This window comes from Delphinus delphis, chromosome 20 (assembly GCF_949987515.2).
Source record: "Delphinus delphis chromosome 20, mDelDel1.2, whole genome shotgun sequence".
NCBI classification, from domain to species: Eukaryota; Metazoa; Chordata; class Mammalia; order Artiodactyla; family Delphinidae; genus Delphinus; species Delphinus delphis.
In genome coordinates, this window is record NC_082702.1 from 23,446,897 (window position 1) to 23,471,647 (window position 24,751).

The 24,751-nt window shown below is 38.7% G+C and overlaps 2 protein-coding genes across 4 annotated transcripts in view; one reads left to right on the forward strand and one right to left on the reverse strand.

Annotated features, from left to right (window-relative positions):
* The window catches only part of ITFG1 (integrin alpha FG-GAP repeat containing 1), a 232,075-nt gene extending 224,814 nt beyond the window's left edge, over positions 1-7,261 (reverse strand). Inside the window, exons 1-2 of the mRNA XM_059999143.1 lie at positions 6,964-7,261; positions 5,234-5,306 (exon numbers count right to left, since the gene is read on the reverse strand). Of these exons, the coding sequence (XP_059855126.1) occupies positions 5,234-5,306; positions 6,964-7,171 (281 nt within the window). The 5' untranslated portion in view covers positions 7,172-7,261. The remainder of the gene's footprint in view (positions 1-5,233; positions 5,307-6,963) is intronic.
* Positions 7,262-7,399: 138 nt separating this feature from the next.
* The window catches only part of PHKB (phosphorylase kinase regulatory subunit beta), a 194,282-nt gene continuing 176,930 nt past the window's right edge, over positions 7,400-24,751 (forward strand). For 2 of the 3 annotated variants that reach the window (XM_059999140.1, XM_059999138.1), the window contains exon 1: positions 7,400-7,547. In XM_059999140.1, coding sequence (XP_059855123.1) covers positions 7,481-7,547 — 67 coding nt within the window. In that variant the 5' untranslated portion in view covers positions 7,400-7,480. Of the gene's footprint in view, positions 7,548-9,753; positions 9,867-24,751 lie in introns of all 3 variants that reach the window. The other variant, XM_059999139.1, reaches the window with a different exon arrangement.

Sequence of the window (24,751 nt, forward strand, 5' to 3'; positions counted from 1 at the left end):
AAAGAAACAAACATTTTAATAAACAAACATTCCGGTAGAGCTATAATAGAAAAGTACACTTCTATATTTATACCATACAAAAATATTTTCAATGCAAAATTTAAAAATTCACAGAACTGATTAATTACATTCTGTTCTTTAATAGCTTATCATCCTTCATGTATGTAGGCCTCTTTGGTCTATGAAAGAATTCAGGATGGATGCAGAGGGTTTTAAGAAACAAGAAAAAGTTGAAATATTTATTAAGAGGAAGCACAGTTTTATGTTCAAGCATTGGCTTAATCCTTTCACCTAGTTCTTTTGTCAAAGATACCAGGACATATGGATGGTGTTTATACGAATGGAGGCTCAAAGGACTTCCCTGGCAGTCTAGTGGTTAAGACTCTGGGCTTCCAATGAGGGGGTGGGGGTCAGGTCCCTGGTCGGGGAACTGTAGTAGCACAGTGCGACCAAAAAAAAAAACAAAAACAACATAAATGGAGGCTCATTATCAATTGCTAAAGCACTGAGGGTATCACTGTCATTTTATAAAAGATATTATCTATAGATTACTTAATTTTAGATTTTAATGCAGATTTGAAATTTACAGTGAAAACTTGTCATTTTATTTCAAGATGTGCAATGAAAAATAAGTTCTTTTTGACCAAACCTGGCAATACACTATCAAAACATACATACCTAATTCTACATTTTTAATAATAAAATATTCTAAAATGGTTTACATTAACCTTGAAAACTTAACAAAACATTCTGGAGTCTTGTCCTAATGCTGTCTGAGTGACCCAATCAAAAAATAGGCCTTAAATTCAATTTACATTTAATTCTACTTAAGAACAAACAGCAAGACAGTAAGTTTCCAAACAGCCTATGGATAATTATTTTCTAAATGGCATCAAGAATGTAAAAATATATATAATAGGTTTTACTTAAAGTGAAAATGAGGAAAATACTGACAAGGGTAAGATTAAGAAAAACAACAACATAATAGCTTTATTTTAATTCAGCTACTTACTATGTCTCAGATATTACATCAAGTACTTAATAGCTATTAGCTGATAATCTCCATCACCTGAAATAGGTATCGTAATTCTCACTGAACAGACCAGGAAACTGAGGTTGAAGTAGCTTTCATTGTTAAACAGCTAGTTAAATGGAATAGCTGGAATTCAAATTCAGTTGGGTTGGCCTCTATAATTGATCCTCACTATGATAAAATATTTTTTGTAATGTCAGTTTCCTCAAAGAATTCCAACAATGCTTTAACCTTTCCATGAAAAATAGCTGGTCTTTAAAAATGATGATATAGCAACTGCACGTGCTACTATGTAGCAAGCTGCATCTAAGTGTATACCTCTGTATGTGTACCTGTGTATGTATGCATGTGCAGTCATACATATGCTGCACATACCTGGCAGTAATACTTGTTCAAATAAATTAATGATTTGGGGTCAAAAGGTACCTTGAAATAGTCAGTAATATATTACAAAGGACTAGATGGGAACTTAACCTGATCAGGTTTTATTCCTAAAATTGCCCTTCTTTATGGTTGTAAAAATAGGAATTAGAACTTTACAAAATAACAGACTGACACACGAATTTATCTCTTCTTCTTTAGAACCTACTTCTAGGTTCTAAAGAACCTAGAAGAATGAAGAAGAATCTTCTTCATTTAGAACCTACTAAATGATACGGAATTTTTTTTTTAAAAAAAGCATAACCCTCAAAGACAAAGAGATCATGAAAGGATCTGCCTTAGCAGGGCAAGGAAACTACAGTTGACCCTTGAAGAACACGTGGGGTTAGAGGCACTGACCACTTGCAGTTGAAAATCCATAGCTGGTATAACTTTATATTTGGTCCTCCACATCCTTGGTTCTACATTCACAGATTCAACCAACTGGGGATAGTGTAGTACTGCAGTATGTATTCAGTGAAAAAAAATCTGTATGTAAGTGGACCTATGCAGTTCAGACCCACGTCGTTCAATGGTCAACTGTATAAGCTGAAGTGCTTGGAGAAAAGGCTCAAGAAGCTTTTTGCCCTGAAAAACCTCTGAAAGGCTCAGAATTTGGAGTCATCTGAAATAGCAGAAGACAAAAGTAAGGTGTAAGGCTGAAAACACCTTTTCTGTGATGGTCCCTTCTCCTTCTTGCTCAGCATGCCAACAACCAAGTAGTTTTCAGGCATTAGACATGTAAGTTACAGGAGAGGGTAAGATATTGGCCTTACGCTAAAAACAGGGAGTTAATGGAAAGTATACAAAGGAACAGTTTGGCCCTTGCCCTCAACTCTGCCAAATTCCTAGGATGCCAGTCAGCCAGGAACATATCCACAGGGCAGGAGACAGGAGGTAAATCCCATTATGCAGAGTTTCCAATTAGCTCTTTAGTACCTTATTCTTGATATAGTATAATAAAGAGTTACCTGTCTTTTAAAGAAAACTATGAGTATTAAAGAGAGCCAAAACAAATACTAATAAGGAATCTGAAAAAAACAGAGATAACAGAGGAAACAAAAGAAAACTTCAAAACCACACTTGAAGACATAAGAAAATACATCCATTAAAAAAAAAAAAAGAACAGCATGCTAAGAGAAAAGAATAATAAGAGAACAAAGAAAACTTCTTGGAGATAAAAAGAAAACATGACAGCTAACATAAAACTATTCAATAGAAGGCCGAAGATAAAATTAAGAAAACTTCCCACGGGGAAAAAAACACAAAATGACAAAAACACAAATGAAATAAAGAAATAAAGGATGGAGTTAGGCAGTCCAGTAACCAACTAGTAGGAATTCCTGAAAGAGAAAACAAAAAAAATAATCAGAGAAATAACATAAGAACATTTCAAAAAGGTCCCAAGTATAGAAGCCTCTAGCTTGAAGGGAGGCTAGAATAATGAATGAAAAATAGTCTACACCAAGACATATTATGAAATTTCAGAGAACAGGGATAAAGAAGAGACCCTAATAGCTTCAAAAATTAAAAATAAGTCATATTTGAAGGATTAGGAAAAAGAATAGCAATGGATTTAAAACCTGCAGCCGATGAAGCTAGAAGACTACAGGCCAATCAAAGAGTGAGTAGAAAAAGGTTTTGGAAATGGAGGGACACCCTTTCTCAGGAATTTCTTGAAGGATACACTCCAGTGAAGTAAATGAAGAAGCAAAGAACAAAATGGCACAGGATCCAAGAGACAGGAATCAAACAAAGATAAAGGGAAAGTCTCCAAACAGTAACTCTGCAGAAGTCCTAGAGAATGAATTCAGATTGGGGAGGAGTGCAGAGGACTCAATGGGAGAAAGAAAAAGCACAACAGGTATATGGCAGGTATGATGGAACATCTGCAAAGAAATTAAGGATAGGTACACAGAAAACAGTGCAATTTATTTTTTAAAAAACAATCATTTACTCTTGCAGGGAAAAACCATAGAGAAATGAAATACTGTATACTGCTTGGCTCTGAAGTACACATAATCTACATGGCCAGAATTTATACAATGATTACTGACCAAGCTAAAATATGATATAACTATATGGAGATGGAGCCAATTTAAAGATGCTAAATCTTTGTCTATGCTAACAAAAAATCCAAGAGATGAACATGGTAACTCAAGAAATTACAGTATAAAAACTTATTTTAGAATATGGAAATAAACATCAGGAGAAACAGCTCAAAGTTTTAAAAGTGGTTGCATTTGAGAGAGGAACAGGGGAGAGGGGGAAGAAAACAGTGAAGGACAGTTAATTTTTCAAAACTATACTAAATAAATACAAGAGTTTCTAACTTTTATAAGTATATAAAACAACATTACATTAATCAAAAGAAAAATTAACTGGGATTTTTAAAAAACTCAGTGGAATCCAAGTCTTTAATAGCCCACAAATTCCTTAACTTTTAATCTTCCATGAAAAACCACTTCTAGGCAGTTCATTTCTTGGATGTAATATTTATCAACTTCTGTTCCCTCCCCACTCCAAGCATGCTGACATCCAGTATCAAGGAACATTTCTCAAAAGGGATAATCTGTTTATCCATCTGTAACTTTCCCCTCAACGCCTCAATGTTCTAACTCAAGGCCAATTTTTTTTTACATATGTCTGAGTTTAAGTTAAATATTGTAGCATCTGAGCACTCATTACCCAATATGGGGACTTCTTAAACTTTTTGCACAGTTTCCAAGTAATCTCTGATCTTTCTACATACCAATTCATCCTGCACATGGTTAACGAGTAAATCAAATCAATTTAAAATACCGTTTTCACCACCTCTCCTTTAAACAAGAACCTGTAATGATTCCCCACTTTTCTCGGGATTGAGGTCAATTCTTTCTGATACTTATGAAGGTTCCTAGTCTGCCCTGATCTCATCTTCCTAGTCCATAACTTTCCAAAGTATACCCTCCACTTCTGTCAGGCAAATCTTTCCACCTCCTTTTCACAACCTGCTGTGTTTACTACCATCTCTTGTTAATGCTGTGTCCTGAAACTTGAAAGCCCTCACCTAAATTTTACTTATCTTAAGGTCAAGCATAAGTCCCATAACTTTCTAGAAGCTGCCACTTTAGCCTGCACTGACTCATCTCTTCCTCCAGACAGTGATCAATCCTTGCTTCTTATAGTTTCAAAACTGTGTTGGCTCACTATCGATGATGGTCACTGTGCTTCATGCAATGCCAGTCATATAAAAAAAACATAACTATTATTTGAACATTTAAAAAATTCAGTTTGATTTGAATTTCCTCAAAATCAACCTGAGTCACCTAGCAGTCACCACCTATAAGTCAATAAATGAAAAATTAGAACAGAGTTCATTGACCCCAGTGCAAACTCCTCCCTCAGACCACCAAGGACAAAGTTGATCTGATGAGCCTGTGACTGAGCTGCTCTCACAGGCACACTCAGGATGAGGGACAATCCACTCAGGATGAGGGACAATCCCCAAGACATTCAAGAAAACATATCAGATTGCAAGGGACTGAAAGGTGTTTATGTAGGAACAGACCCGGTTCCACTCAAAATTATTTATTTATTTTTTAAAGCAAATCATTTTTAAACTTTGGTATGCTCACTAATTTTCCTAACAAATTACTTGCTTCATACCTCATAACTAGTGATTTTGTACCACAACACCACTTCAGAGTAAAATTGATTTCAAAGACAATCCAACTAGTTACTGCATATCTATTATTACACTAATGACTGTTTTACAGAAACAAATACATTTGTACTTACTTCAAGGATACCTTTACTTTGGGTTTAAAATAGGGTGCGTTCTGGTCTGCCAAAAAGACGATTAAATCATTTCCTAAAAGAAGCGAGTATACATTAGAAAAATGATTCCCAGTGAAACATACGATTAGTGGTTACAAGAAGCTTTCTGGGCACTGTTTTCAATAAGAAAACTTATTTTACTCCAGTTCGTCTGCCCTCTCAAGGTTGGTCCTATTAGACTAATGGAATGGAGATTCCTAACAGTATATCACAAATTCAATATTCAAAGCAGCAGGGAAACTAGAAGGATGAACAAGGAAAAATGTAGTTGGTCAAGGCAAATTGAAGCCAATGGCTTCTGCCAGGAGTCAGACTGACTGACTTAAAGGAAGCATATAAAGAATATGCTTTATAACTATACTACGTGTTAAGTCTTGTCTTCCTCAAACCTAACAACTCAGCCTCTTATAAGGCTGTTTAGTCCATTGCACAGATGCATCACACCAAGGACACAGAAACTCCTACTGTGGGTATCTGACTAGTAACTAGGACATGATGTCATAGTTAAGCAGAAAAAGCTGCATCATCCAAGACTACCCTCTTGTGTCTCCTACAGAACCATCCCCCAGGTTGATGCATTTCTGGAGTTCAATGAGCACTCATTGGATCAGATTTTTGAAATTGTTTAGTCAAACACAGGGCATCTTTAAAGGGGAGAATCTCTGTCTCCAGTTTGGGTTGAGTGGCTATAGGTTAGGCAGTATACACCCTTCTCAAGGTCCACAAGAGGCTCTGGAGTCCTGACAAGGACTCCAAGAGATCTGGGCCAAGATCTTGTCAGTCAAACTCTATGAGTGCTTCACTTCCTTCTTTCACAGCCTTGACCTTAAACAGTGCCTGCTTTGTGGGTACTACAGAATACTAAGACCCTCTAATGCCCATTGTCAGCATCAAGATTTACAAAAAAAAGTTTGTTTAGTGATGGTTAAAGCCAAGAACTCCCAAGAACCTCAAGCTGGAAAAGAAAACAGAGATTTGGAAGACTAGGGTGGTGGCCAAAGCAAGGAAGTCTTTTGCACACAAAAGACTAGGGCAGCCCAGAAGGGAGAAAAACCTGCAGTTTGAGAACCCTTTTCCAAGGAGACACTGGGTTTATTAGTAGTGCCTGTGAAATACTTGTGAGAATTGGGGAGTGTTTAGGCCCTTGGGAAGGAACAGTAGTTTCCAAGAAAGCTGGGACCCTGACAAAGGGAGGGGAGGGTGAACAAGGTAACTGAAGAGGGAGGGAGAAGTCCTCTACGAGAGGAAATTGTCAAGTCGCACGTTTTCCAGTTCATCAAAGGGGAAGGGAGACTGGAGGAAATACAGCAGACAGGAATGAAGGGACCTTGGGAGGGAACGTAAAGGCAAGCTACAAAGACTACTGGGAATCAGGAAGGACTTTGCAAGGTGATTCCATGAGAAGGGCGGGGTGCGTGAGTGACGGCCGCGGTCGTCTCAGGAAAAAAACCCAAAAAACCGGGGTGTTTCCAGTGCTTGCGGGGGTGGATCAAACGGTGGAGGGGTCAGGCCAGGACCTGGGTTTGGAAAAGATGGGAAAAAAAGGCAAGCTGCAAGGATGCTGGAAATAAAGGGGGAGAGGGCTGGGAGAGAAGGGCCGGGAAATGCAGGAGGACCGGGAATCCGGGCAAGGGGTGTGGGGAACACTGGGAGGGGCACGCGAACAGAGGGAGGGCCGGGCAAGCACTGACTTTCCCGCAGCACGAAGAGGTCCGTCTGCTTGTCAGAGTTGAGGTCTCCGAAGGCCGCCAGGGTGCCCCAGGCCTCGGCCCCAAAGAGCTCGGCCGTGACGTTGTGCAGTGCCCGCGCCGGGACCGGCCCGACTCCCAGCAGCGCGAGGCCCCCAAGCAGCGGCGCCAGCAACACCCAGGAGCCCAGCAGCCGGCCTGCCGCCGCCATGGCAGCCCCTCGGCCCCCGCCCGCCGGCCCACTGCTGCGCTTGACGGCAGCCGGAAAGCACCGTGCCGCCGGCCGAGAGAGAAAGAGCGTAGCCCAGACGCCCGTACGACCGCGGCCAGGCCCCGTCTCACTCTCCCGTAGGGCTGCCCCACTGACGCTCGGGAGGCCGCGAAGCTAGGTTGAAGCTCGCCCTCGCGCTCACTTCCGGCCGGTGCGCCTCCCGACAGTGTCGCGCGGGGGGGCGGGGCCGGCCGGGAGGAGCTGACAGGCGGCCCCGGGGGCGGTGGCCAAGACGGCGGCCGGAGCGCCATGGCGGGGCTCGTGGCCGAAGTGAGCTGGAAGCTCTTGGAGCGAAGAGCCCGGAACAAGCGCTCAGGTTTGGCTGGCTGGGGCGCCACCCCTTTCCCCTGCACCGTAGAGGGTACTTCCCCTCAAGAGCCTTGGGCAGGAGGCAGATGGGGGTCCTGGAATGAACCTGTGCCCGCGTGTTTCCCCTTAGAAAGCGGACGGTGGTCCCTGACTTCCTCTTGATGTCTTTCCCCATTAGGTGGTGGTCCCACCTTTGCTCCGTTTTGCTTCCCCAACTATATTTCGTGTGTGTTCCCTCTCGAAAAGTAGGTGGTGGTGCCGACTTCTCCTGGAGTCTTCTTAGAAATCAGGCGGTGGCCACATTCCCGGGAGTCCCCTCCCTGTCTGTATTCCTCCCCTCATTTTTACATATGACTAGGGTCTGGTCCTAGAAAACTGGCGGCTGCTTGTTGCCTTATTTCGTATCTCCTTTTCACATTACAAGTTCCGAGATCTAGCCAGTTATCTATGTGGCAGAAATTGAGGGAGACCGGGCCTCAGGCCACGAAGGGGGTCACGGTGAGCATAGCTAGGACTCAGAAGGAAGTGGGCCCCTTCCCTGGGCAAGTGGCCCCAGGACGCCTAGTTCCCAGTTGTGGCTCCCAAACCCGAGGCCACCTAGGTCAGAAGACGCTGCGCAGGCAGTTATAGTAGTTACAGTGTCCTGAGCTGACTTGTTCAAATTGCAGTGTCACATTTTGAAGTTAGCACTTGTGGCTGATAACTCATCTGACAGCCAGGATTGAAACTTCTCTTATTCCTGGCTGGCTGGATGTAATCTCGAGCTAAAAAGTGTTCCTGTAAACAGGAAAGATGGTGGAATGACAAGTCTTCATCTAAGAATCTTCCCTTTTGAAGGCTTGTTGTTACTATATAAATTAGTGTTGGGAGATGATAATGTCAAAGTCGATAATCTGATAACATTGAAAGACATAGTCCTAGGAAAACTAATTATGCATTTGCATTGGTATAAAGGGTTTTGTTTTTTTCCCCTCAGCTAATACTACCCCATTATATTTTGGCTTTTCCCATTCATGAAGTTCTTAGTTGTTGTGCAGACAACAGAGTTCTTAGCAGTCTTTTTTTTTTTTTTTTTGAAGAAAGTAATTTCATAAATCATACAGGAGAAATCCACCCAATCTTTGTTGCTTATTCCATTCTGTTTTCAAAACCTTAAAAATAGTTGTGCACTTATTTACTTAGGGTTATAGCAAAACTACCATATGAGAGAATTTTTCAAAAACTAGTCCTTAGTACATTTTAGTGTTAGTACAGTTACTTAGAATAGTCACGTCTATTTCTGTTTCACACTTTTCCTCAAACTTTTTGTGTCATACTGAAGTATTGAGTTGACCACTAACAGTGAGTCTATCTGGGCTATAAAAAGGGTTATTGAGTTGATAATTTCCTGTCAAAGAGAATAACTGGAGTTTTCTTACAGGAAACTGAGCTCTACCCTCAACATATACTTTTACAGCATTTCTCTTTTCCTCTAATAAACGTATAGGGTTTATTTTCTTCTCCAGTCTTAATTTCCTCTGAACTGCATGTCATAACAGTAAGCTTTGAAAACCTACCTTCTCTTTCTTTACTGAGAAAAAAAAATCAAATTTTATGTAACTATTGTTGAATGCAGTCACTTAAATCCAGTTTCATGTACAAGGTAGTTGAGTGTATTGTATAAATGTGGGATGTTCCTATATGTTTACATCATAACAATAAAAGAGATACCATTTGAAGTCATCCCTCCAAATTAGTTGAGGTTTCAGATTCTTCTGATAGCTGTGACGTGTAGACTATAAACTTTCTTTAGTGAATCATTGACTTCCTGTGTCATTAAAAGCAATCACCCTGATTCTGTTTGTTACTTTTAGAGGAGTATATAAAGTGAGTTTTGTTTGAAACTTGGACTAACCTGACTATGATATAGATGCCACTGCAAGGTTCTGAGCATTGTTACATAGTAGCATAATCACTTCACTGCTCAATAGAGCTACTGGATGCTACTCTTATGTAATGTTTAATAAGTGGCCATTATATATTTCCTGCCTCATCCATATAAGCAAATGTAACTTATCAAAGCAAAGAAAACCAAATTTTCAAGTCATAAAAGAGAAAATAAAATTATAATGAACCTCAATTATTGCCTTTGTTGCACACCGCATCATGTTAATAACTGCTCACACTGCTTTCAATTAATCTAATGCTGATTGCTTCTAACCTTCACTAAACAGTTTTGAAAATTGCTATAGTTTAGCCTGCGATGCTTATGATTAGAGTCAACAATTTGAAATGGCCAGCTCACCTGATGCAGTCGTCTCTTCTCCACCAGCTTTCTTAAGGTCTGGTAAGTGTGTAGACCCCAAAAGGGTCACTTGGTAATTTTAAATAACTTTGTTTCTGAAGGTTGATGTCACCATATGATATTATTTTGGTTTTATTTCCTCTTTGGTGGGCCCAAGCCTGAGCACCATTTCTGTTATTGTTGGGCCTAAGTTTGCACTGTATGGTGAATGTAGTCTGTGGTGTGAGAAGCATGAGAAATGCAGAGTGGAGCCCCTGTCTTGACACTAGCTCTGTTTGACCAGGGGCAATTCCTCAGTATCTGGGAGCCTTAATTATCACCTGGGTAGTTAAAACGCTTCTTCAATAATTTTTGTCTTTTTGCATAACAGAGTAACTCTTATAAAGTAGAAAAATTTGGTCAGCGTCCCAATTATTTTCTCTTCATCAACTCCTTGTGAAGTAGGTATTTTTATATGTATTTTCATAGACAGGAAAGGGAAGCCCACAGAGATGAAGCAAGTTGCCCCAGGTTCTGAGACTATTATGTTTCAAGGCCATGTGCTTTGCCTTTCATCCCATGGCTTCCTGGTGTAAGGGCTGGAGGAGGTGTTGGTGCAGTGACTGTCAGGTTGGTGAGACCCTTTGCAAGCTGGATGAAAGCTGTGGAATTGCTCTCCAGATGAGTGCCCTGGGTCTTGAAAACAATTTGGAAGAAGTCCATGCATCCAGGAAAGACCATATATGGATTCCCATTAGGAACAGAGGCCTTTGAATGTATCTGGAAGAGAAGGGCTTTGTTAAGTGGCCATAGAGCTGAAATGAAGACTGAAGTCTTTACAGCTTTTTTCTGTGGGTTGTGACCCACCTTGGGCCATTTAAAACCTGTTTTGTGTGTGAACACTGGGAAAAGCCTCTTGGCAAGAGGCTGCTTTGTCTTTAGTGTGCCTTAAGCAGAATATTCAAGCCTCAGGACTCATTACTGTGAGATGACTCAATCAAAACAGTGACAGTGAAAAATTCTTTCTTTTTGGTTTCACCATAGCCTTTCAGAGGTGGTTCCCCTTCCGTTTATTTCCATTTGTATTTCAAGCCCTGTTTTGGCAAGATGGAGGGGAAAAATCTTGAAGAAAAGAAATAGGAAATAGCTTACGGAAGAGTCACAAACAGGAGAAAACAAAGCTTATACTTTAAAAAACAATAATGATCCATGTCTTTAGTTGTCATCTGCCAAATGACAAAATAGTATATTATATGTAACATTGCCAATTGATTTTTGATTTAATCTTTGAACTAAGAGAACAAGAGGACATGTATCTTTGAACTGTGCTTTCTTTTAAGCATCAGGCTCTCGTTTTCATCTTGGCTTTCTTAATAAGGGCTTGATGGGTTTTCAGCACTGACAAAGTCCTTCAGCAGTTACTGGGAAATAGAATGCTAAAGGTATGCTTTTTTATGCATCAATAGTCCCGAAAATTTCAAAACCTAAGAACTGTGCTTAACATTACATAGAGTGTTTAAAACCATATACAAGAAGTTTTTCCAGTACCATATTATTAAATCAAAATAGAATGCACCAAGAAACTAAATAGGAAAATACCAAACTTAATCGTTATAAGCCATTTAAAAGATGGATTCCTCATAAATTACTTTCAGTATAGACACTTGGGGTTCATCTAACCAAAACTTAGTGATAACTATAAAGAAATAAAACTATTATCTGTTAAATAGAGTGGTTTGCATTTATAGTTTATTTACTAATGTAGAAATGCTTCATTTATGTTGGAAATGATTTGTTTTCTGCTATTGTAGTTCCTTGGACGTTATCATTGTGGGAGAGTGTATAATGGTGTGATTTCATTTAACAATCTTTAAAGAATGTCCTGGGTTTATAGCTGAGCTTTTCTTTGGTACCTTTGGCTAGAAACTATTTAACATTACCAAAAGTGAAAGCCAGTATCTTGATTTTGGAAAATTAATTTCTAATATACCCAGATTGTTTTATGCATTTTAACCCTCTTTATTCCTCTTGGATTTGTTTCTGCTATGTTTTTCTTTATTTCTACTCTTTATTGAATTTAGTGTGTCCTGCGTTTCCGTGCGTGCATGCCTGAGCTGTGCTCTGAATGCTAATGTGTCAGTATGTGCTGTGGTTGAATATACTTTCTTTTGTTTTAACTGCTTAAATCCAAAAAGAGATCTGGATGTCCAGGCTTTTCTTTAAAGAGCCTTGGGGTAAAACCTATCGGCCAATGAATTTATAGGCAAATTCCACAACCAAAATGAATTAACTAATTATTAGGGAAGGAGTGTAGCATCCAGTAACTTAGATGGCTTCCATTTCTCATTTGACTACTGCAGTTATATTTTAGATTAGCAGAGTTGATCAGCTAGAGCAATGACATTGGCATTACAAGTTCAATTATTTGTAGTAATTGCTATGGCATTTTGTGATGAGGTAAAAAATATCATGGCATTTTTACTTTTATTCTTAGATGATAAGATAATTTTAAAAATTATTCCTTAAAATGAATCATTGGCTTATCTCTATCTTGGCTCTATAAGTTTATCAGTATCTCAGTGAGTTTATCAGCATGTGACTTGAGTTTTTTTCTTTATTTATTTCTTTTTAGGTTTTTCGATTAATTTGATTTGATTTATTTGATTTGATAGGCATATCAATAGCTGGTAAAGTTTTATTGTATATTCTGAGCAAAACTCAACTTTTTATTTTGTATGTCTGACACTCTCTTCTTTTTAGGCACTTATGTAGCAGCCTTGTTTCAGCCTAATTTAGTAGTCAACCAATTAATAAAGTTCATTTGGCTTAAAGAGACCATAGGCCTGAGGCTTCTGGACTGTTATGTGTTGTGGCCCCCTTTAAGAGCCTAAGGAAAGCGTACACATTTTGTGTTCAGCTATACCTGAATCTCATCCTCGCTCTGTTGTTTAATACTTGTGTGATCTTGAGCAAGTAACTTTACATCTTTGAGACTTGGTTTCCTTCTCTGTAAAAGTAGGAGTAATAAAACCTACCTGAAGATATTATTCTGAGGATTAAACAAGATGTTATATGCAAAACACTTGATATTTAGTAGCTGCCCAATAAATTTTATTCTTTATCTTTGCTAAAAAATGTTTGTCTTTTACAATATTGCTGGTATGTATTTAAGAGTAGGATTTTACAAAAGCAGACATAGTTGCTTATCTCTTTACCTCATTTTGGTATCTACCCTCATGGTAGCCATTTGATTAAGAAAACTAGTCATGAGGGGATTTGAGAAGATGGCGGAAGAGTAAGACACGGAGATCACCTTCCTCCCCACAAATACATCAGAAATACATCTACACGTGGAACTGCTCCTATAGAACACCCACTGAATTCTGGCAGAAGACCTCAGACCTCCCAAAAGGCAAGAAACTCCCCACGTACCTGGGTAGGGCAAAAGAAAAAAGAAAAAAAAGGGACAAAAGAATAGGGACGGGACCTGCACCAGTGGGAGGGAGCTGTGAAGGAGGAAAGGTTTCCACACACTAGAAGCCCCAGCGCGGGCGGAGACTGTTAGTGGCGGACGGGGAAGCTTCAGAGCTACGGAGGAAAGTGCAGCAACAGGGGTGCAGAGGGCAAAGCGGAGAGATTCCCGCACAGAGGATCAGTGCTGACCAGCACTCACCAGGCTGAGAGGCTTCTCTGTTCACCCTCCGGGGTGGGCGGGGGCTGGGAGCTGAGGCTCAGACTTCTGTCGAATGCAGGGAGAGAACTGGGGTTGGCGGCGTGAACACAGCCTGAGGGGGTTAGTGCGCCACGGCTAGCTGAGAGGGAGTCCGGGAAAAGTCTGGAGCTGCCGAAGAGACAAGAGACTGTTTCTTCCCTCTTTGTTTCCTGGTGCGCGAGGAGAGGGGATTAAGAGCACTGCTTAAATGAGCTCCAGAGGTGGGCGGGAGCCACGTCTATCAGCGCGTACCCCAGGCACAGGCATGAGACGCTAAGGCTGCTGCTGCAGCCACTAAGAAGCCTGTGTGCAAGCACAGGTCACTATCCACACCGCCTCTCCCGGGAGCCTGTGCAGCCCGCCACTGCCAGGGTCCCATGATCCAGGGACAACTTCCCCGGGAGAATGCACGGCGCGCCTCAGGCTGGTGCAACAGCATGCCGGCCTCTGCTGCTGCAGGCTCGCCCCGCATCCGTACCCCTCCCTCCCCCCGGGCCTGAGTGAGCCAGAGCCCCCGAATCAGCTGCTCCTTTAACCCCGTCCTGTCTGAGCAAAGAACAGACGCCCTCAGGCAACCTACATGCAGAGGTGGGGCCAAATCCAAAGCTGAGCCCCTGTGAGCTGTGAGAACAAAGAAGAGAAGGGGACATCTCTCCCAGCAGCCTCAGGAGCAGTGGATTAAATCACCACAATCAACTTGATGTACCCTGCATCTGTGGAATACCTGAATAGACAATGAATCATACCAAATTGAGGAGGTGGATGTTGAGAGCAATATATAATATTTTATCCCCTTTTCCTCTTTTTGTGAGTGTGTATGTTTATGCTTCTGCGTGAGATTTTGTCTCTATAGCTTTGCTTTCACCATTTGTCCTAGGATTCTGTCTGTCTGTTTTTTTTTTTTTAACATAAAAAAATTTTCTTAACAACTTTCTTTTTATTTTAATAACTTTATTTTATTTTATCTTACTTTCTTTTATCCTCTTTCTTTCTTTCTATTTTTTCTCCTTAAATTCGGAGCTGTTTCTAGGACAGGCTGTTGGTGCCCCAGCCAGGTGTCAGGGCTGTGCCACTGAGGTGGGAGAGCCAACTTCAGGACACTGGTCCACAAGAGACCTCCGAGTGCCACATAATATCAAACAGTGAAAATCTCCCAGAGATCTCCATCTCAACACCAAGACCCAGCTTCACTCAATGACCAACAAGCTACAGTGCTGGGCACCCTATGCCAAACAAATAGCAAGATAGGAACACAGCCCCACCCATTAGCACAGAGGCTGCCTAAAATCATAATAAGGCCACAGACACCCCAAAACACACCACCAGATGTGCACCTGCCCACCAGAAAGACAATATCCAGCCTCATCCACCAGAACACAGGCACTAGTACCCTCCACCAGGAAACCTACACAACCCACTGAAACAACCTTAGCCACTGGGGACGCACATCCAAAACAAACGGGAACTATGAACCTGCAGCCTGCAAAAAGGAGACACCAAACACAGTAAGAGAAGCAAAATGGAAAGACAGAAAAACACACAGCAAATGAAGGTAAAAACCCACCAGACCAAAGAAATGAAGAGGAAATAGGCAGTTACCTGAAAAAGAATTCAGAATAATGATAGTAAAGATGATCCAAAATCTTGGAAAAAGAATAGAGGAAATGCAAGAAACATCTAACAAGGACCTAGAAGAACTAAAGAGGAAACAAGCAATGATGAACAACACAATAAATGAAACTAAAACTACTCTAGAAGGGATGAATAGCAGAATAACTGAGGCAGAAGAACGGATAAGTGACCTGGAAGATAAAATAGTGGAAATAACTACTGCAGAGCAGAATAAAGAAAAAAGAATGAAAAAAACTGAGGACAGTCTCAGAGACCTCTGGGATAACATTCAATGCACCAACATTCAAATTATAGGGGTTCCAGAAGAAGAAAAGAAAAATAAAGGGACTGAGAAAATATTTAAAGAGATTATAGTAAAAACCTCCTGAATATGGTAAAGGAAATAGTTAATCAAGTCCAGGAAGCACAGAGAGTCCCATACAGGATAAATCAAAGGAGAAACATGCCAAGACACATACTACTCAAACTATCAAAAAGTAAATAAAAAGAAAACATATTAAAAGCAGCAAGGAAAAAACAACAAATAACACGCAAGGGAATCCCCATAAGGTTAATGGGTGATCTTTCAGCAGAAACTCTGCAAGCCAGAAGGGAGTGGCAGGACATATTTAAAGTGATGGAGGAGAAAAAGCTACAACCAAGATTACTCTACCCAGCAAGGATCTCATTCAGATTTGTTGGAGAAATTAAAACCTTTACAGACAAGCAAAAGCTAAGAGAATTCAGCACCACCAAACCAGCCTTACAACAAATGCTAAAGGAACTTCTCTAGGCAGGAAACACAAGAAAAGGAAAAGAACTTCAATAACAAACCCAAAACAGTTAAGAAAATAGTAATAGGAATATACATATCAATAACTACCTTAAATGTAAATTGATTACGTTCTCTAACCAAAATACATAGACTGGCTGAATGGATACAAAAACAAGACCTGTATATATGCTGTCTACAAAAGACCCACTTCAGACCTAGGGACACATGAGACTGAAAGTAGGAAGATGGAAAAAGATATTCCATGCAAATGGAAATCAAAAGGAAGCTGGAGTAACAATTCTCATTTTAGAAAAAATAGGCTTTAAAATAAAGGCTGTTACAGGAGACAAAGAAGGAGACTATATAAAGGTCAAGGGATCAATCCAAGAAGGAGATATAACAATTGTAAATATTTATGCACCCAACATAGGAGCACCTCAATACAAAAGGCAACTGCTAATAGGCATAAAAGGGGAAATCGACAGTAACACAATCATAGTAGGAGACTTTAACACCCCACTTTCACCAATGATGGACATATCATTCCAAAATGAAAATAAATAAGGAAACATAAGCTTTAAATGATATATTAAGCAAGATGGACTTAATAGATATTTATAGGACATTCCATCCAAAAACAACAGAATAAACTTTCTTCTCAAGTGCTGATGGAACATTCTCAGGATAGATCATATCTTGGGTCACAAATCAAGCCTTGGAAATTAAAAAAAAATTGAAATCGTATCAGGTATCATTTCCAACCACAATGCTATGAGACTACATATCAATTACAGGAAGAAATTTGTAAAAACTACAAACACATGGAGGCCAAACAATACGCTACTAACTAACCAAGAAATCACTGAAGAAATCCAAGGGGAAATCAAAAAGTACCTAGAAACAAATGGCAAGGAAAACACTATGACCCAAGACATATGGGATGCAGCAAAAGCAGTTCTAAGAGGGAAGTTTATAGACATACAATCCTACCTCAGAAAACAAGAAACATCTCAAATAAACAACCTAACCTTACACCTAAAGCAATTAGAGAAAGAAGAACAAAAAAACCCCAAAGTTAGCAGAAAGAAAGAAGTCATAAACATCAGATCAGAAATAAAGGAAAAAGAAATGAAGGAAACAATGGCAAAGATCAATAAAACTAAAAGCTGGTTCTTTGAGATGATAAACAAAATTCATAAACCATTAGCCAGACTCATCAAGAAAAAAGAGAGAAGCCTCAAATCAATAGAATTAGCAATGAAAAAGGAGAAGTAACAATTGACACTGCCAAAATGCAAAAAGGATCATGAGAGATTATTACAAGCAACTGTATGCCAACAAAATAGGCAACCTGGAAGTAATGGACAGATTCTTAGAAAAGCACACTGTTCCTAAACTGAACCAGGAAGAAGTAGAAAATATGAACAGACCAATCAAAAGCACTGAAATTGAAACTGTGATTAAAAATCTTCCAACAAACAAAAGCCCAGGACCAGATGGCTTCACAGGTGAATTCTATCAAACATTTGGACTAGAGCTAACACCTGTCCTTCTCAAACTCTTCCAAAATATAGCAGAGGAACACTGCCAAACTCATTCTACAAGGCCACCATCACCCTGATACCAAAACGAGACAAAGATGTCACAAAGAAAGAAAACTACAGGCCAGTGTCACTGATAAACATAGATGCAGAAATCCTTAACAAAATACTAGCAAACAGAATCTAACAGCACATTAAAAGGATCATACACCATGATCAAGTGGGGTTTATCCTAGGAACGGAGGGATTTTTCAATATACACAAGTCAATCAATGTGATAAACCTTTAACTAATTGAAGGAGAAAAACCATATGATCATTTCAATAGATGCAGAAAAAGCTTTTGACAAAATTCAACACCTATTTATGATAAAATCCCTCCAGAAAGTAGGCATAGAGGGAACTTATGTCAACATAATATAGGCCATATATGACAAACCACAGCCAACATCGTTCTCAGTGGTGAAAAACTGAAACAATTTCCACTAAGATCAGGAACCAGACAGGGTTTCCTACCCTCACCACTATTATTCAACATAGTTTTGGAAGTTTTAGCCACAGCAGTCAGAGGAGAAAAAGAAATAAAAGGAATCCAAATCAGAAAAGAAGAAGTAAACCTGTCACTGTTTGCAGGTGACATGATAATATACATAGAGAATCCTATAGACTCTACCAAAAAACTACTAGAGCTAATCAATGAATTTGGTAACGCAGCAGGATACAAAATTCATGCCCAGCAATTTCCTGCATTCCTATACCGTAATGATAAAAAAAATCTGAAAGAGAAATTAAGGAAACACTCCCATTTACCACTGCAACCGGAAGAATGAAATACCTAGGAATAAACCTACCTAAGGAGACAAAAGACCTGTATGCAGAAAACTGTAAGACACTTATGAAAGAAATTAAAGATGATACAGACAGATGGAGAGATATACCATGTTCTTGGATTCGAAGAATCAACATTGTGAAAATGACTCTACTACCCAAAGCAATCTACAGATTCAGTGCAATCCCTATCAAACTACCAATGGCATATTTCACTGAACTAGAACAAAAAATTTCACTATTTGTATGGAAACACAAAAGACCCCGAATAGCCAAACAAATCTTGAGAATGAAAAATGGAGCTGGAAGAGTCAGGCTCCCTGACTTCAGACTATACTACAAAGGTACAGTAATCAAGATAGTATGGTACTGGCACAAAATCAGGAATATAGATCAGTGGAACAGAAAGTAAGCCCAGAGATAAACCCGTGCACCTATGGTCGCCTTATCTTTGATAAAGGAGGCAAGAATACACAATGGAGTAAAGACAGCCTCTTCAATAAGTGGTGTTGGGAAAACTGGACAGCTACATATAAAAGAATGAAATTAGAACACTCCCTAACACCATACACAAAAATAAACTCAAAATGGATTGAAGACCTAAATGTAAGGCCAGACACTATCAAACTCTTAGAGGAAAACATAGGCAGAACACTCTGTGACATAAATCACAGTAAGATCCATTTTGACCCACCTCCTAGAAAAATGGAAATAAAACCAAAATTAAACAAATGGGACCGAATGAAACTTAAAAGCTTTTGCACAGCAAAGGAAATCATAAGACAAAAAGCCAACCCGCAGAATGGGAGAAAATATTTGCAAACGAAGCAACTGGCAAAGGATTAATCTCCAAAATATACAAGCAGCTTATGCTGCTCAGTATCAAAAATAGAAACAACCTAATCCAAATAAGGGCAGAAATCCTAAATAGACATTTCTCTGAGGAATATATACAGATTGCCAGCAAACACATGAAAGGATGCTCAACATCACTAATCATTAGAGAAATGGAAATCAAAACGACAATGAGGTATCACCTCACACCGGTTGTAATGGCCATCATCAAAAAATCTACAAACAATAAATGCTGGAGAGGGTGTGGAGAGAAGGGAACCCTCTTGCACTGTTGGTGGGAATGTAAATTGATACAGCCACTACGGAGAACAGTATGGAGGTTCCTTAAAAAACTGAAACTAGAACTACTGTACCACCCAGCAATCCCGCTACTGGGCATATACCCTGAGAAAAACATAATTCAAAAAGAGACAGGTACCACAATGTTCACTGCTGCACTATTTACAATAACCAGGACATGGAAGCAACCTAAGTGTCCTTTGACAGATGAATGGATAAAGAAGATGTGGCACATATATACAATGGAATTCTACTCAGCCATAAAAAGAAACGAAATTTAGTTATTTATAGTGAGGTGGATGCACCTAGAATCTGTCATACAGAGTGAAGTAAGTCAGAAAGGGAAAAACAAATACCATATGCTAACACGTATATATGGAATCTAAAAAAAGGTTCTGAAGAACCTAGGGGCAGTACAGGAATAAAGACAGGTGTAGAGAATACATTTGTTTACTAGGTGAGGGGGGAGGGTAAGCTGGGATGAAGTCAGAAAGTGGCATGGGCATATATACACTATCAAATGTAAAATAGATAGCTAGTGGGAAGCAGCCCACAGCACAGGGTGATCAGCTTGGTGCTTTGTGTCCACCTAGAAGGGTGGGATAGGGAGGGTGGTAGGAGACGCAAGAGTGAGGAGATATAGGGATATATGTATATGTATAGCTGATTCACTTTGTTATACAGCAGAAATTAACACATCATTGTAAAGCAATTATACTCCAATAAAGATTTTTAAAAAAGAAAATATGGCAGAGTTAAGCTACACTTAGAGTAGACAGGAAACAATTTAAGCCATACTAGATGGTTTGAATAGTGTTCTGCTTGTATACATTTAGTACTGAAAGAATGCCTATTATAGTGTTCCAATTCTATAATTAAATGTATGTATTAGAATGTAGGTTAATTTGTGTTTTAATATCTTCATTATAACATGGGTATGCTAACCTAATATGCAACCTATGCTTCTTAGTGACAGAGTTGATTCTGCTCCTACGGGTCTTGAGTTTGCTTTGTCTCCCCACAGAGATTGCATGTTTTTTGGGAATGTTTGACAGTTGGCCATAATTAGACTTGGAGGTTGTTAGTGACATTAAGGTTAGTTCTGAATAGTCATGCTTCAGAAATAATTACTCATTTTGGTTATAAAGTTGTATTGAAGACCTGTTAGCATCACTCCTGTGTAGTTAAGGGTCATATTTTAGTTGACCTTTTCTCCCTCTTCCACCCTAAGTAATGCTTGTTTATCTGGCTTGTTTAGAGAAAGTGGTAATCTTGGTTTCCTATGGCTTCTGCACATAGACACTAAACTATGTATACCAACCCCAGGGTACTTTAATATCACATTTACAGCTCAAATTACATTCAGTTGTGTTTCTGCTGTTTCTTAATTACTGATTTTTAAAATTACAGATTTAAAATCACTATGTGGGGCTTATCCATCCTTGCATTGATCAGGAGGATTCTGATTAACAGTTAAACAAAATTCCTTGATTTCTAAGTTTCTAACCAGTCCTAGGCTAAGTGCAAGAGGAGATTCAAAAATTTAAGGGTGGAGAAAGGAAGACAATAAGTAGTTAATACACAGTGTGCCAGTGCTATACTTAAAATATTTCATTTAAGTCTCACTACAATCCTGTGAGGTTAAATTTTCCCCAGCTTTACAGGTTAGAAGTCCTAGCTCAGAGAGAGCCCAAATCCACAGTGTTGTGAAGGACATAGCTGTGATTGCAGCCAAAGTCTATCTGTTTTCTCCACCCATGTTCTTTCCACAACCTCCTAGGTATTATGACAGTGTCTATCCAGGAGCTTCCTTACACTCTGGGGGATGAGGAGGAGGGATGATGGAGAGCAGGGAGACCTCTTTACTTGATTGAACCTTGGGATTAACATTATTCACTAGAGTAAAAGATGGCTTCTAAAAAATGTGATTGGATTCCATACAAGAAAGTTTTGTTAGTTATGATTTTATTGTATGTAGGTCTTCACAGAAGGCAGTTTACAGAAGGCAGGACAGCTTTGGAGCAAATCACCAAAGTCTGATGGTATAGTGTAGAAAATGGCAAAAACGTCTCTGCCCTGTTTTACTTAGCCAGTGATGTAGAGTTCAGTGCATTTTGATGAGAAGAAAATTAGCTAGCATTCATTGTCTACAAACTCTATACTGTCAGAAGTATTTCTACTTTTTTTCTGGTTGAGAATATTTTTATTCTTAGTGTTAGCTTACTTTGCTAATTCATAGTTAATTGTGATTTTTATCGATTAACATTCAAGACTTCCTCTGTTCAAGCTTACCCTATAAAGTGTTATCAGGGCAATTTATAATTAGTAGTATTAACATTCATATTAAATGCATTACTGAACTCTGCCAAGATAAGAAATACAGACCAGGATTTATCAAAGTGCAAATGATAAAGGAAAATGGTTTGTTTCCATCTTTCTAAATGCTGAATAGCTTGAAAGTATTATTTCTGTAGGACTTGTGTTGAATAACATATGACACAGCAAAATGCCTCATGTCACATGCTTTTAATCACTGTAATAACAAGACATAATAAAATTAAGTATTTCTTGTAAAGATTGGGAATGGTGTATAGTGAAGTTCTTTTTCCCCTCCATGTAATTCAATTAATATTTAACTAAGATGCTATCATTTAAGTCTTACAAGTTTGGAATTGAAAATTTTTACTTGTAATATAAGTATGAAATAATGACTCTGGGTTTCTCTTCAGAAGTCTTATGTGTTCAGATTAGTATTATCCTTTATAAAGTAACTCACTTGTAAGCTATATACATTTATTCTAGTGATCAAATCATTTTTAAATCGTATCCTTTTATGATTTCATTCAGATCCTCCTTTATGAGCAATAGAAGAAGAGAACAGAACAGATTAAAATAGAAGAATAGAACAAGTTGAATTACTACATGGTCACAGCTTAGGGTATTGATCAGTGAGTCTTACCTAACTTTATCTGCTCTGATGAATCACCTTATTCATTGCAGCTGATTCCAAGTAATTGTTGGCAAATTTTAGATATCAGAGGATATTAATTCCATTTGTTGGATAAATATTTATTGAGTGCTCACTGTTTTCCTGGCACTATTGGTACTGGGGTTATAACAGTGAATATAACAACTACTGTTGAGAAATTTAAATAACTGTGTCATTTCTGAATGCATTTTTTTTCATAAAGGGAGTTCCAGAAACTTTTTAGAAACACTAGAATTATTAGAATACAGCTCTGACCTCACAGAAACATACATTCATGCTATATTATGAGAAGGGACTCTACTAGACTATAAATAAGAAAGGAAAATGAAATAGCTAATTGAGTGATTGGTATTTATAAGGTCAACTCATGAAACATAAACCAGATTTAATATCCTTAAATAGATTTTATTGGCCATGCTCCTTCCTTAAAGGTCACTGGAAGAACTTAATACCTTTTTATTAAAAATAAAATGGGAACAGTTGAATGGCCTTTTCACATCTTATTTGGATTAGTTGAAGAGGCAAGTTTTACTTCATTTTTAAGAAGTTGTGCTATTTTATATTTGCCACTTCATATTTTACATTTAAAATACGTTTCTTACCCAACTTGCCATGGAGAAACATAGACTTAAGAAGTTGAGGGTTCAGATGAACTGTGATCATAAATTGGAGTTAAGGAAAAGTATACATATATGTATATATACATGTACATATAATTTTGGAGCAATCTGTTTGAAGCAGAAAATGAAAACAGGGATTAAGGGCTCTTAACTCTTCTTAGCCAAGCATTTTTATGAGGTTTCATGGTATAGGACAAAGAGCACACATATAGTTTGTCTTTAGAGAACCCCGTGGTCAAATTTAGACTGCCATTTAATAACTTCTTTGTGCTTCAATTTAATGCCAACCTCCTTCCTTTGTCAGGAAGATGAAATGGGACAATGTATTTAAAGTATCTGGTACAATGCAAAGTAGTATGCATGCAAAATTTCCCTTTCTCATTTTAAGAATTTATACAGTAAAGAAAATCATGGTTTACGTTCAGTTTTTTTGTTTTGGAAGGAGATGTTGGTGATCTTGAAGATGCTCAAAGTGCTGAGTCATGTATAGTGTATTTGAACCTTTTAACTATAAAAGTTATTGGGTATCCATTCTAAAGTTAGTAAGGTAAATTTTTCAACTTGTCTAATCATGAAAGTCTGAAGAGGTGGAACTAGATGATTAAATCAAGTTGGATGGGAGCAGCAGGAGATAGCATAGCCTGTGAGAATATTGTAAACTGGTCATCAGAAGTTTCCTGAAAACAAACTTTTTAGGAAAACTATTTTTGTCAGCTTCTCTCCATGTTTTCCCTTTTCTTACCAAACTTTCACTGCTATTTACTACGTACTAGATATGGTCCCTGTTGTAGATCGGCTTCCAGTGTAGTATAGCACATTAATCAACTAGTGAAAATAAAATGTATTGTCATAAGCAAGAACAGTACTTAAGGTAATTTACAGAGTGCTGTAAGAATGCAGAATATGGAACAATTAACTCTGCCTGTGGAATTGAAGAAGGCCTCCCCCTAATCATGTGGGTCACACAGTTCAATTAAATAAACATTTGGATTGTGAACCTCCTAGTACAAGCATTAGGGATACAAAGGTGAGAATGTATTAGAATAATTTGTCCCTTCTATAGTAGTATCCTTCTAGTTTTTATCAGTGGAGGAGTAAAAGGGAATTTTAAGATGAAGAACTTATCATCCCAAGTTAATGACTTAATTTAAATTTCAAAGTTGCTTGAAAATACGTTGTATCATAATATAGATGATAAACATATAATTATTATACTCTGGGAAACCTTGATATCTTAACACCTCAGAAATTAATGTTTTAATAATTAACTGATAAACCGCAGATGTGGTTTGCATATTTTGTATGTTCATATACAAGGCTATCTCTTTGCTTTTCCATGCCTTCCTGGTCTGTACCCTTCCTGCCCTCCTCACCTTCTCTATATGCAAGTATAAGGACTATCCAAACCTCATGAAACTGTGGGGCTTTTTGACCCTCTACAATGCAAGGGCTTCAGATTCTTCTTAGTTCCTGATCATTTTGTTGGAGAATATGTTAGCTCAGGGATTTTGGTTATTCAACTGCTTCTTCATACATACTTTCTTATTAGTTTATTAGCCTCTGCACTTAACAGTTTTCAAAAACTTAGGCTTAAGAGACTAACGCTTTCAGAGATTTTCCTGACTGAAAAATCACAGTTCTTAATGTCCTATGTCTATAAAATTAGCTGTTTACCATTAGCTCAGGCAGAAGATTCTAAAGTTGCAGTCTTTAGAACTGGTGAATCTCACCCTGCTCCA